Source organism: Acanthochromis polyacanthus, chromosome 20, assembly GCF_021347895.1.
Source record: "Acanthochromis polyacanthus isolate Apoly-LR-REF ecotype Palm Island chromosome 20, KAUST_Apoly_ChrSc, whole genome shotgun sequence".
Lineage (NCBI taxonomy): Eukaryota > Metazoa > Chordata > Actinopteri > Pomacentridae > Acanthochromis > Acanthochromis polyacanthus.
In genome coordinates this window covers 30,003,199-30,016,421 of record NC_067132.1, presented here as the reverse complement: position 1 = coordinate 30,016,421, position 13,223 = coordinate 30,003,199, and the positions used below count along the sequence as shown (strand labels likewise).

General features: G+C 42.5%; 1 protein-coding gene across 1 annotated transcript in view; it reads right to left on the bottom strand.

Annotated features, from left to right (window-relative positions):
- Window positions 1-13,223, bottom strand: part of LOC110958188 (cullin-1) — a 31,540-nt gene that overhangs the window by 14,613 nt on the left and 3,704 nt on the right. Inside the window, exons 2-6 of the mRNA XM_022204579.2 lie at window positions 4,569-4,968; window positions 1,442-1,616; window positions 1,191-1,358; window positions 614-664; window positions 409-499 (exon numbers count right to left, since the gene is read on the bottom strand). Coding sequence (XP_022060271.1) covers window positions 409-499; window positions 614-664; window positions 1,191-1,358; window positions 1,442-1,616; window positions 4,569-4,708 — 625 coding nt within the window. The 5' untranslated portion in view covers window positions 4,709-4,968. The remainder of the gene's footprint in view (window positions 1-408; window positions 500-613; window positions 665-1,190; window positions 1,359-1,441; window positions 1,617-4,568; window positions 4,969-13,223) is intronic.

The following is a 13,223-nucleotide window of genomic DNA, read 5'->3' as shown; positions in this document are numbered from 1 at the left end:
ACCCGGGAGACCAGACGAACGGATCCGAATATTCCGGCCGTCTCCACCACAAGCCCCGCCCCCCATCGGACGTTATGGGGCAGAACGAATATTCGGATATTCGTCTTTAACAGGGCCCGAATATTTGGAGGCCAGAAACCACTATTTGGGCCAGCCCTAAACTCTAGATGAGATATGAAGGTGAAAATAGTTCTGCTGGGGTTTACAGACGGTATAAAATTTCAAGAAACCGAGAAGCCATCCTATGTTTGTCTCCGGTGAACAGGTGCGGTGACTCACTCTGTCAGCAACAACAATACAAATTTAGACGTGTCATGCACCAAAAACACACAAAGATAAGAGTCTGAGCATCATATCTGAGTGCGCACACGGAGTCTGGATCTAACAGACGGCGGTGTGCCTTCTTACCATAAGACTGGACGACGCCGCTGATCAGCCGGGTGTTGATGGTCTCACCGTTCCTCTCGCGCTCTATCAGCTTCAGGACGGCGTTTGTTACCTGACAGGCACAAATCGCACAATGAAATCTAATGGCGGTAAATAATGAGCGCAGAACATCTGCATTTGGTGCCGCTTTCACGCCTCGTTTCTATAAAAAGAAAACCAAACACACCTGTTTGTTGAGGGGCCGGAATAAACACTCCCTCCAGGTCACAAGTGCCAGCTGGGAGGAAACGGCAGCAACGAGGAGGAGGAGGAAGAAGAAGAAACAGGAGGTTAACAGAAGGTCATCACTCAACTATGCTACCAGCCTTTGTCTTTGTTTGAGGGGATTTAGAAACAGAATGAGACGTTTAAGGACTCAGAACATCTAACTGAGGCTGAATGTTGCTCAAATTTCACTTATTTTTCTTAATAAATTTCAGTTCATAACGTTTTGTAAAAAGATAATTCCTTACTGTGAACATTTCTGCACTAAAACAACGGGAAACATTAGGAGTTGTGGTCATTTATAGGTTATTATGCTGTCATTCTACTGGTCACTGGAGGTCAAATTAGGCTGAATGTCACCCCTGAGTTAAGGTGTCGGTACGATTTCAGATTTTCTTCGGTTCACCACAACTCCACGGTTGTTTCCAAACATGTTGAGCCGAACACGTAGCATTCAGATCAGGGGCTAAAACCTTTAGCATCAACTCAACATCACGCCAACCAGCTTATAAAAACAAGAAAAAAGCCCTCAGAATTACCGAGTAGATCTCGTAGATGCCCTTGCGTCCCTCGTCACACTCCCGTCTGACCCAGTGGCGGTTGAGGTAGGCGCAGATCCCATTAAGGACCTTACTGGAGAAACGATAGTCCTCCCACTGCTGGGTGTAAAACTTCAACACACACTCGTCCATTAGATCTTCGCCATCCTGTAGCAGGGGGGAAAAAAGAAGAAAAATAAGCACCGGCAGCGTTCAGAGCGTGTCAAAACGCTGCTAAACACGTGTTTCACCTTCAGCAGGCTGGTCAGATAGTTCTTCAGGAACTCCTTGAGCCGCTTGTAGAGCTCCAGGCCCACAAACTGAGCGCCTCCCGGAGTGGTGGACTTTTTGGAGGGCTTCGCTGGAGGCGCGGAGCCCCTGGCCTGGCTGGACTGGTGGACGCTGGTACAATAGTTATATACATGTCTGCAGGAAGCGTTAAGGAATGAGCGCCACAGATACCGACCGAAGCCTCTCCCTGCAGCCCTGATCGCTGCCGTCTGCTTGTAACGCCACGAGAAACTATTTGAGGAATGTTCTCCACCGACTGATTCCTTCCTACTGGTGTGATCGACGTGCAGCGATGTGCACAGAGCTCTGAGAGGCAAACACGCCAATAAAAGACTCCAGCTTCATTCAAATCAGCGCTGCTCTCTCCTGGTCTGTTTCACTCTTCAGGGAAACGAAGGTGCGATAAGAGGAAACGAGGCTGTCGGACAAAAAAACGGGCCCTCGGGGAAAATCTCCTCTAACGTCATGCACATTTATAGTTTTCTAGATGTAAAAAAAAAAAAATATGAGGAAAACACCTCAAACAAAACAGAAAAGCTCCTTCAGTAGATCAGCTATCACATGAAGCACATTCTGATGTTTGTTTCTGGTCATCAGGCCTCCTGAAAGCTCCTCAGCTGTAACCCGTTCACCTCGGCAAACAGCTATAAACAGGTTTAGGTCTTAAAGAGAAGGAAGTAACAAGCCAGTGCTATTGTGCACTCTGACACACAAACACACAGAGGACAGCTGCTGGTAAATATGTGCTAAACACTGCTTGGTTACCATCACTGTACTTCATTTTAAGCCTCTGAATGAAAACAGGATAATTTTAGGGTAAAATCTGTTATTAGGGCAAGAAATCAGACACAAAGCATGTTAGAGAACAAAAATGGTATGTTTTGGCCTATGAGATGTCAGGAAATGGTCCAAACTCAAGTTGACAAATTCAGATTGGCTGCTTGGTCTGACCTGGACAGTCCACATAGAATAATAATAATAATGGATTAGATTTATATAACGCTTTTTAAGGCACTCAAAGCGCTTCACAATGGATCCATTATTCATTCACTCACACATTCTCACTCTGGTGGTGGTAAACTACGTTTGTAGCCACAGCTGGGGCAGACTGACGGAAGCGTGGCTGTTAATCCTATGGCCTCCGACCACCACCAACATTCACACACATTCATATCAGTGTGAGAGCAGCACTGGAGGGTAAAGTGTCTTACCCAAGGACAACAGCACATGACTAGGACAGAGTGGGAATTGAACCGCCGACCCCTCGATCATTGGACGACCCGCTCTACCACCTGATCCACAGCTGCCCCTCACATTGCGGTTATAAACTAAACTGGGGTGATAAAGCAACATAAAAAACTGTAGGGCTGGTCCGAATATCTATTTCTGGGCTCTGGATATTGGGGTCCAATTAATGACGAAATCCAAATAACCGGCCCGTCAGCCACCGAGTGGGAGGTGAAGCGCATTTTCAAGAACTTTGATCTAGCTTCTTGGAGTGTTCATCGTCGGAGTCCGACAGCATTAGCATAGCATTAGCATGGATATCTCTATCTTCGGCTTTCGTCTTCTGTTTACTAACACGGGTGAAGTGATGTCAGGGTTGGTAGGTCACAACAGCGGCGGCCAAATATTCGTATCTCAAAATTAATAATCGGATACCACCACAATGGGTCCATTTGAGAAACTTCAACACGGCAGATCTGAACCACCAGTAAAGCCCATGATGAAAACAGACACTTTGGTCGCATGAACAGACAGCACTTCCTGTCTGGGTCACAAACAGCCAATCATATCCTCCGATTATGGAAGTCCTTCCTGTAGCATCCCTGCAGCCTGTCCACCAAAACCTCACCAGTGCTGGGTTTCCTGTCAGCCCGGCCTTTACGGAGCCATAATGCATCACTAACACTTCCTCATGGTGCCCCTTTATTAGCTAAACTCCCACAATGCTCTCTGTTTGCCAACACCGACCTGATGGAAGTCCGATTTACCACCTTCCTAGTGAGAAGCTCCACCTGGTGGGACAACCGGGTACTACAGCCAAATACGCAATACATTTTCTGACATGCATGTCTTCTGTCTTAATGGTTGTTATTAGGGCTGGGACTTCAATATGTTCACTTTGAGTAATTAATTCCAGGAAAAAAAACATGTTAAAAAATAACACATTTAATCGCACCTGGATGCACTGATGTCAGCGCACAAGAGAGTTTGCTGAACAGTGAAGGAAGACGAGATGCGCTGAGCCTGTTGGGAGGAAAGTTTTCTTCTAAAAATCTTCCTGATGGCAGATTGGATAAAAGCGTGGTAGTTTGAAAATTGTGCAACAAAGTTTTCTGATCACCTCAATGCAAAACATGTTGCTGTTAGCATCAGAGCTAACGTTAGCCATGAGATCCCTGGTACAGTCCTGGTGTTTAAGTTATGTGACAATCGGCGTTGGGTTGTCTGTCTTTTAATAACTTAATTAGTAAGTTTTAGTTCATAAAAAAGGTGTCTATTTTTTTTATAAATAAAAATGTATACCGGTATTCCTAAAAAAGAACCATCAAAATGACATTATTTATCAGACCCAGAAACTATGAAAACAGAATGAATCTGTGGATTTTTTACTTTTTGAAGGTGCTTGAACTACTTATGCTGATGTTATGCTCCATACAGAACAAAATTTTTACTAAATCCAGTGTTTAAATCAACAAAATCACTTTTTCCCTACATGCTCCGCTTTAAAATTTTACAAATTTCAAATTATAAACATGCATATTTCACTTGAATTTCCCTCGTGACTAACAAAGTATCTGTCTATCTCTGTCCATCTATAGTCTAAATATATACCGGTAGTCTATCTAGTCTATCTATAGTCTATTTATCCATCTATTTATTAAGTCGTCAAGCAAAATGTATCTGAATCGAAAAACTTTGCTTATTGTGTCAAATACTGCTATTTGACAAATGTAATTAATTAATTCCAAAGCTTCTAATTATTCAGATTATTTTGTTTAAATCGCGTCCCACCACTAGTTAAAACATCTTTAACCAGATAGTTTATCAGTGATGGCTACCATCCCTGTTTTCAGAGGATACGTGTAGAGTTCCATGTAGCGTGACTTGGCCATGCTTTGCCTCGTGTACACCTGCTGGATTCCAGCCCGCAGGTCGTCCCATATCTGGTCCAGGCCTATCTGTTTCAGTCCGTGGGGGTTCTGGGTCCTGTTCGACGACATCGTAGAGCCCCTCTTCCTCTCTGCTCCCAACCAATGCCCTCCCTGTCCTGCCCCGGTGAGCGTGCTCCCCCCGGCTCCTCTCCTCGGTTGGTTCTCGGTCTCGACTCGCTCTGCTCTCAGAGTTTGCGGTCCATCTGGCGGCGGCGCGGCGGGAAGCTGGTTGTTGGTTGTGAGGCGGGATGCAGTCCCACTCTGCACGCCTGGGTGGCGCTGTCTGCCACTCCTCCACCTAAAAGCAGCGGCGCTCTTCACCAGATGACCTGCGAAGGAGAGGAAGAGCAGACAAAACACATTCTGATTAACAGTCTGTGATTTAGCTTAAAAAAGTGCCTTTTTCTGGGTTTATTCCAACTCCCAGAATCAGAACTCCAGCAGAGAGTTTCCACAGAGGTGTGTCAGTAATGATCCAGGTAGGTTACAGGGATTGATCTGCAGACACCTGGCTCTGAGCCATGAACACACAATGCTGACCTGACCCTGACGTCACTCGGCTAATGACAGATTAGTCCACTTCCACGTCTCCCTCAATTCCTTCATAACAGCTCCTCGTCTACCAAGCTTCTTCTGGACCAACGAGTCATTTCACACACTGATCAAACAAAGAACGTCTGTCTTCTCCTGTTTAGTGTTAAAACAATAAACTTTAAAAAGATAAGTCAGAAAGGGTCACCATTTAACCTGGACTTGTAATAGATCAGTGTATGTTTACGTCCCTTGCAATAAGTGATTTTTTTCATTAAATTCTTGATTAATCGATCAGTTCAAGTCCAAGAGGCCGTCCTGAAATTCCTCGTTTTGATCTCAACCTGAAGATATTCAGTTTACCACACAGAGGAGTAAAGACAGCAGAAAATATTCACCATTCAGACTTTTATTTTCCTTCAATACTTATGCAAACAGATTATTCTATTGTGAACGTAGCTGTGGCTCAATTTTAAACTTACTGCTTAGTTTGAGTGAAAAAAACTGACATTTTGCCTTCAAGTCGACAATAAATTCAATTTCTTTTGCTTGAAGCAGGCGTGAAAATGCTGCATGAAAACAAAAAAGTTAGGAAAAACCTCGATATAAATAAAAAACATTTAACAATGTGAAAGAAAAAGCATTTACATAAAAATTCTCATTTTGAGATCCATAAGATGTCAGAAAATTGGGACAAATGACCATCACAAGTCCAAGATAACTTGTTTAACTCGATTGTTTTGCCTAAAATTGATATATATATGTGGATATAATTCATGTGAATGAACATCAATCTGTAATTTTGCCTTCAAGCTGACAACAAGTTTTTTTTTTTCCCGCTTGAGACTGCTGTGAAAACATTACATGAAGTCAAAACTGCTGGCAACGACACACTGCTGGGTGACAAAATGAAACTTTGCTGCTATTGCGCAGCGTTTACTCGCTGTGAGTTCATATTTAATACAGCAGAACGTCTGAGGACAGTCGAATGGAGCAGGACAAAGCAGGAAACTGAAGCTGTTGTTGTGTGAATGCAGCTGAGGCAAGAGGAGGATGGTAGGAACCGCCGTTGACATGTGGGCAGCGCTGCTATATTTAGCCGGCGTGCAGCGATCTCTGGACATTCGCTGCTATCAGGGCCACGGACTCAGGATGTGACACCAGCGTCGTGGTCGCTGTTAGAGGGGAGGAAGCTGAGTAACCCGCTCTGTTTACATCCTGTTAAAAGCGTCGACGACGACAATGAACCAACGTTCGACGTCGAAGCGAATTCGGGGACGCGACGGGTGCAGATCCAGTGCGTTGGAGGACAAAATGTGTGTTGGTTCAAGCCGCTCATGATCCGCTTTAATGCAATCAGCATCTAATTATACCCAGATATTCAAATGACATGTTCACAAAAACAAGTCGACAAAGAAGGAAATTTGTTTTTACAGCAAGCAGGCAACAGTGTTTCTGTTCCTCAAAACTCAAACTGCTGTCCCCTGCAGCCAAACTACAGTCCCCTGCAGCCAAACTACAGTCCCCTGCAGCCAAACTACAGTCCCCTGCAGCCAAACTACAGTCCCCTGCAGCCAAACTACAGTCCTCTGCAGCCAAACTACAGTCCTCTGCAGCCAAACTACAGTCCTCTGCAGCCAAACTACAGTCCCCTGCAGCCAAACTACAGTCCCCTGCAGCCAAACTACAGTCCTCTGCAGCCAAACTACAGTCCCCTGCAGCCAAACTACAGTCCTCTAACAGCCAAACTACTGTCCTCTAAACTCAAACTACTGTCCAATAAAACCAATTTAAAATAATGAATAACAAACTGACATGTAAATTCTCTCATTTTGCATTGAAGTCAACAATAAATTCGATGCTTTTAACTTGAAGCGGCTGTGAAAATGCTGCATGAAAACCAAAGAAAAAGGGAAATCTCATTTTTAGTCAGGAAAAACCAATGATGCATGAAAACATTTACCCCTAAACTCATTCTGCAGTCCACAAGATGCCAGAAAAATGTGACAAATGACACTCGCCACTTCCCACAGTCCAAGGTGACCTCTTAAGCATGATTGTTTTTCCTGATAAACAGCCTTAAACCCAATATACTTCAGTAAACCTTACCCATTCAGAGGAAAAAAAAAAATCAAAGCAGTGAGCGTCATGTTCATTTTCTCCAGCAGCGCTCTCCGATCAGACACTGCAGTACATTTTCTACTCGTGGTTCTCCCAGCAACACTCTGGGCAAACACGATAAAGAGCAGCAGCGAGGCCACCGAGGCGGAGGAAAAGCCTCGACACGGCAGCGAGCTCCGGGCAGCATCCAGGCCTGGACGAGGCCTTCATCAGTCACTGAAACGCCGTCGTACTCTCCACGCCCAGCATCCCTCCTCCCACAAACCAACCGACCACTGCAGCTGCAATCTGCTGCTGTAAACTACCAGCTAAACACAACCCTGCCACTGTTTGGACTAACTCAGACCCCCAGATGTGATCAAAACCAGCGGTTCTTTGTGCCGGGAATGAAACTAAATGAGCACACTGGAGCAGAAATGAATGATCAGTCAATAAATAGACTACTGTTAATCGCTGCATTTTTGAGCCAAAAACTGCAAAATAATCCCAAGAAATTGAATATGCAGGCGTTACAGACATTTAAGACTGTTATTTCTGATGGATGACATGATAATTGCAGGGGGGGAAAACATTACCAGCAAATTAATCAAAAATAAAAACACATTTTTTATTGAGGCCCAACCCACACGTGTATTTGTATCCTTAAACCAGGGAGTAGTGTTTGCATGCCAAAACACGCTGTAAAAGCCACAAAAGGCCACAGATTGCCACTACCCAGTTAGCTTCTAGCCCTTTAGCTAACTTTCAAGTGGATTTATTATATTTCAGAGCTGAAAAGAAGCACGCAGGATTGAGTGAAGGCAGCCGGCAGTGAACAGTAAAGCAGGAAAACACTCAGATTATTCAGTAATGGCAAGAATTATCGTTAGCTGCAAGGCCGTTAGCATGCGGACTGACCAGAGGGCTGAACTACGAAGCGAGATTAGCGGGTTAGCAAGCTAGGTGGAGCCGAAAACCAGAGCTTTCAGTGACACGAAGGTGGTTCTCTTATGAAATCTCTGGAGCTAGCTCTCCATAGTAACTGATGCTGTGGAGCTACATCTCCATGGTAACATACACTAAGGAGCTACATCTCCATGGTAACTGATGCTGCTACTCTAGCTGGCAGAACACAGGAGAAAAGTGATCAGTATATTAGTATTTATTACAGAGAATATTTAATCAGCAACATTAATTTGTCTCTGATTTGGCCCCAAATTAAAGGGATTTCCTTCATCATGAGACAGTGTCAGAGCTAAATGCACTTCAATACAACATCCAAATCACAGTTAAATAATTATCCCTGTTTAACAGTTTTCTACCAGCATTCCTGTACTGCATTATTTCCAGTTGCAGCTTTTTACCGTCATACATTTTTATATTCCTCATTATTCTCCATTAAATCAACCAGTTGACTGAAGCAGCTTAACGTGATCATTTTATTTTGTACAGAAGCATTAAACGTCTCCTTGAAGTAGAAAGTCTGAGCTCACATACAGTTGAAAACCACCTTCATACCTGTTAACTCTGAGGTTTCACACAGAAAGCCTGACTATGTTGAACTTGCTTCGTAGTTCAGTCCTCAGGTGTGTTTCTGCTGATGTGATGGACAAAGCTAGTCATGTTTTCTTTCACTTTTACTAATTATTGGAGCGTAAACGTGTTAAATCAAAGTACGACTGAAGAACTCTCATGTCTGAGGAGCTCAGGATGTCGGTCAGTGTGATAGCGGCAGGTTAGCGGGCCGGGCCGGTCTGCTCGCTACGCTCAGAAGAAGGCAGCCCTACCTGAGCAGCTCCGGCAGTTGCCATGGCAACTGGGGCAGACAATACCTCCGGGTAGCCATTGGACCGCAGCAGGTAGAGTGTTGGGTGTTCAGCAGCGGTAAGAAAGGTGCCCTTCACAGCAGCTCTGGGATCAGATTTCAGATTCCCACAGCAGCAGGTATTAGATGCACGCCGCTCCAGTATCTGACCTATAATCAGCTCCGCCGCCGTACGACCGGGAGCAGCAGGTCTGCAGGCGACGAGTTTCTAGAAAGCTTGTTGTGAAACGGGAATCCTGCTCAGCACCGTCCTCCTTCACAGGCCGCAAAGTTCAGAGCAACAGCAAACAAACTTAAATGAGCTCTGAGCCGAGACCTGGTGGAGCTTCTGGAGTCACAAAATATCATCTGTCTTCACCTAAACCAGGGGTGTCAAACATGTGGCCCGCGGGCCAAAACTGGCTGCCAGAGGGTCCAATCCAGCCCCAATTTAAAAAGTGTAAAAATTACAGACAAGACATTAACTGCAGATGGTAAATCAGTAAAACTATACATTTAAAATCATTCCTAGACCATGACAAGTTGTTGAGATCATGAAATACTGGATTGTTCATTGTTCTGTTGTCATTTTGTGTCTCATTTTTGTAATATTTTGCCTTGTTTTTGTCGTTTAGTGTTTCCTTTTAGTCTCGCTTGTGTTTTTTTGTCTTATTTTTGTCACTTGTTTTGCGTAATTCCTTGTTTTGAGCATCGTGTTTGTCATTTTCAATTTCTTTTGTCTCACTTGTGTCGTTTGTCGTTTTTCACTTTTGTCTGTTTTTGTGTTTCGTGTTTCCTTTTTGGCTCGGTTTTGGTTTTTATCCCCCTTGGTTGGCGTCATCACGTCCGTCCGTCCGTATGTCCGTCCGTCCGTATTTCGTTTCCGGATCATATCTCGGAAACTACTTGAGGGATTTCATTCATATTGCACCCAGGCCATCTCTGTATAGTATAGATGTGCCTTTTGGGGTGTATGACCTTGACCTGATTACTTTTATTGTAGTCACGATGTATCATTTTGTAGGTGTATCGTCCACTATAGATTATCTTGCACTTCCAGGCACTATATATACGGTGGGGGATGTTTTAAGCGGAGCGTGTTTATTGTCTTTTGTCATTTCGTGTTTTGCCTTATTCATTGCTTTGTGTGTCGTTTTGTGTGTTTTTTTTGTCTCGCTTGTGTCATTTGTCCATTTTTTTTCCCTCACTTTTGCCATGTTTTGTTTCATTTTTGGAATATTTAGGCCTATTTTTGTCTGACTTTTGTTGTTTTGATCATAAAATAAAATTCTGTATCATTCAGCTCCATATAACTGTGAATAAAAGTTGTGTTCCTTTGTCGACGCTCTGATTTATAAGTTGCAATGTGTAAATGATAAATGGAAGCATAACGTCTTAAGAATTTGCAGGTTGTTCATAATGTTTTGCAGCTCATTCAGTGTGAACATTTTCAGAATGCATTTTTTTGCACTAAAACAAAGGAAAATATTCGGCGTTGTTTACAGATTATGGGATGATTTTACCGGTCACTTGAGATCAAATTGACCTGTATGTGGCCCTGAACTAAAATGAGTTTGACAACCCTGATCTAAAAGATCTGGAAATCACGAGTACAATTAAGGATTAGAGCTGGAACTAATTAAACAACTTCCTGAGACAAACAGTGAACACAGAGACACTTAGATTAGAACTTTTTCTCGTCATATAATGACAAAATAAGTGTGTTTTGTTGACATAATTGTTAGTCCAACAAAGTTACTGATGTGAATCCATCACTTGGGGCTCCGGGAAATTATAATTATGAACAATTTTCTGATATTTCACAGACAATATGATAAAGACTAATTTAGACAATAATCAGCAGATTAATCGCTGATGAAAACTTCTGTTACTGGTAGTTATGCAGCGATCCAAGCAGCCCAAAATGAAAAAGGTTTGCTGTTAATGTCACCAACCAGTTTTTAGCTCCACAACAATCTCTTGCCAGTTCTAGATTGTTTTCTAGATTAATGGATCTTTTGTTTGGTCTACAAGACGTCAGAAAATGATCAAAATGTGAATCAGTGTGTTTCACAAATGTCTTATTCTCTCAATAACCCAAAAAATATTCAGTTTACTGTCCTGGAGGAGCAAACAACACAGAAAATATTCACATTTACGAAGCTGCAATCGGAGAATTCTGACTTTTTCCTCAAAAAAAAAAAGGTACAAATGGATTCATCAGTTATCAGAACAGTTGACGATTAATTACAGTTAAATAATGTCCTCTACCCCATTTATCAGCTTCAAGTGTATTTCTTTACTTTTAAAAACAACTACTGACAAAAAATGAACTGTAATAAGCTAATTTTCCTGTTAGGCGCTCTAGGTGATACACAGCGCAGAATTTCAGCATCGAACGTCATCCTACAACTTCTTTTGTTGCTCAACTTTTCCTCTCATCTCTGTATTTTGTTTTAATCACAGAAAAACAAGATGTAAGTTTTATCAAAATGGTGTCACCCAAAACATAATTGTTCATAAAGTCCAGTAGGAATCTATTAATTTTAGTACAAAGACAATAAAAAATAAAAATATAAATAAATAGCGCTGGATGTCTGGCTGGGTAAATGAGGAGACATTATTCAAGCTAACAGGGCTAAAAAGAATTACAGCTGCACTTTATTTTCATTATCAATCATTTTCCTAATTACTCAATTAGTTGTTTGGTATAAAATGCCATAAAACTGGTGTTTCACAAAGCCCAAAATGACAAAAGTCAGTATTTTTGGACTCACAGTCGACACCACAGAATACACAAATTACCACAATGTAGGTTTGTTCTGATGTTGTGCAGCCCTAAATACATTCATCTTTTTATATTAATATTACTAAGACACTGAGTGGATAAAAAGAAATAAAAAATACAGTTTTAAAACTAAATGATTTGGCTACAGAATGCTGAAAGTGCAAGCAACAACGCAGAAAAAGACTTTCGTAATTCAGGTAATCTGGTGAGAAATCTCGTGTTTTTGTAACATTGCAGTAAACATCATCATCTAAACTGGTTTTTCTGACATCATGATTCTATCAAAGCACCGGTCAGACAAACTGTTTCTACTCCAAGCCTCGCAATGCAGCAGAAACTACAACAACCCGTGGGAAAAAAGCTCAGCTGGGTAAATCAGATTAGTCCAGCCCAGACTAATACCCCGCATTTAAAAAAAAAAAACACAAACAAACACTTCAATCGCCTGCGATCACAGCCACACCGCACAAACACAACTTTACTTTCAGGATCCGGTCTCCTTCCTCAAGTGAAGAAACGTCCGACTGGAACCCGGCGGCTGCTTCCCGACGCGTGTCGGCCGCAGCGAGGACGTTTCATCGGCGTAAGCAGCTTTTGATTTCTGCCGCCGAGCTCTTTACGCCGTCGCTTCGTCGCACCTCGTACACGCTAAGCGCACGGACCTGGACGGGTCACGCTGGGTGAAGAGGAGGCTTCACGTCCTGCATCTTCACACCACTTTCTAATCACAGCAGTTTATTCTGGGCTGACTGCGTTTTCAGAACAGTCTTTTCCCGGCCGCCATCAGACGGTATCAGAGGCACTATAACGCAGCAGAACATCAAAATATCACACAAATTCTAATGGACAAATATGCAATAAACTCACAATGTGCAATAAGCACCTCTGTAAACAAGCATTTTATCGATTGTTGTGTTTACTGTTTATCCATTTAGGCTAATATTTGCACTGATGATGTGCTTTAGTGCCATTTATTTCAGCTTTCTTGTTTTTTTTATTTGCTGCTGAATTATTTTTTGACTCGGAGTCGTGTACAAGAATTCCAGTGTACCTGTGCAAACGGCAATAAAACCCATTATATTCTCGGGCTCAAACAATTCATTATTCGAGAAACTTGATTACTAAAATTCTCTGAATCGAGGCTTCATTTAACCCTCCTGTTGTCCTCGTTTACAGGCACCAAAAAATATTGTTTCCTTGTCTGAAAAAAATCCAAGAATTCAGCAAAAACATTCCCCAAATTTCTGAAAATTTGCAAAAGCCTTCAGGAAGAAAATTCCAATAATTCCTTCAAGGCTGTATTTTTTTTAAAATTCCCCAAATTTAGCAAGAAAATTCTTGTAAATATTGTCAAAAAATTA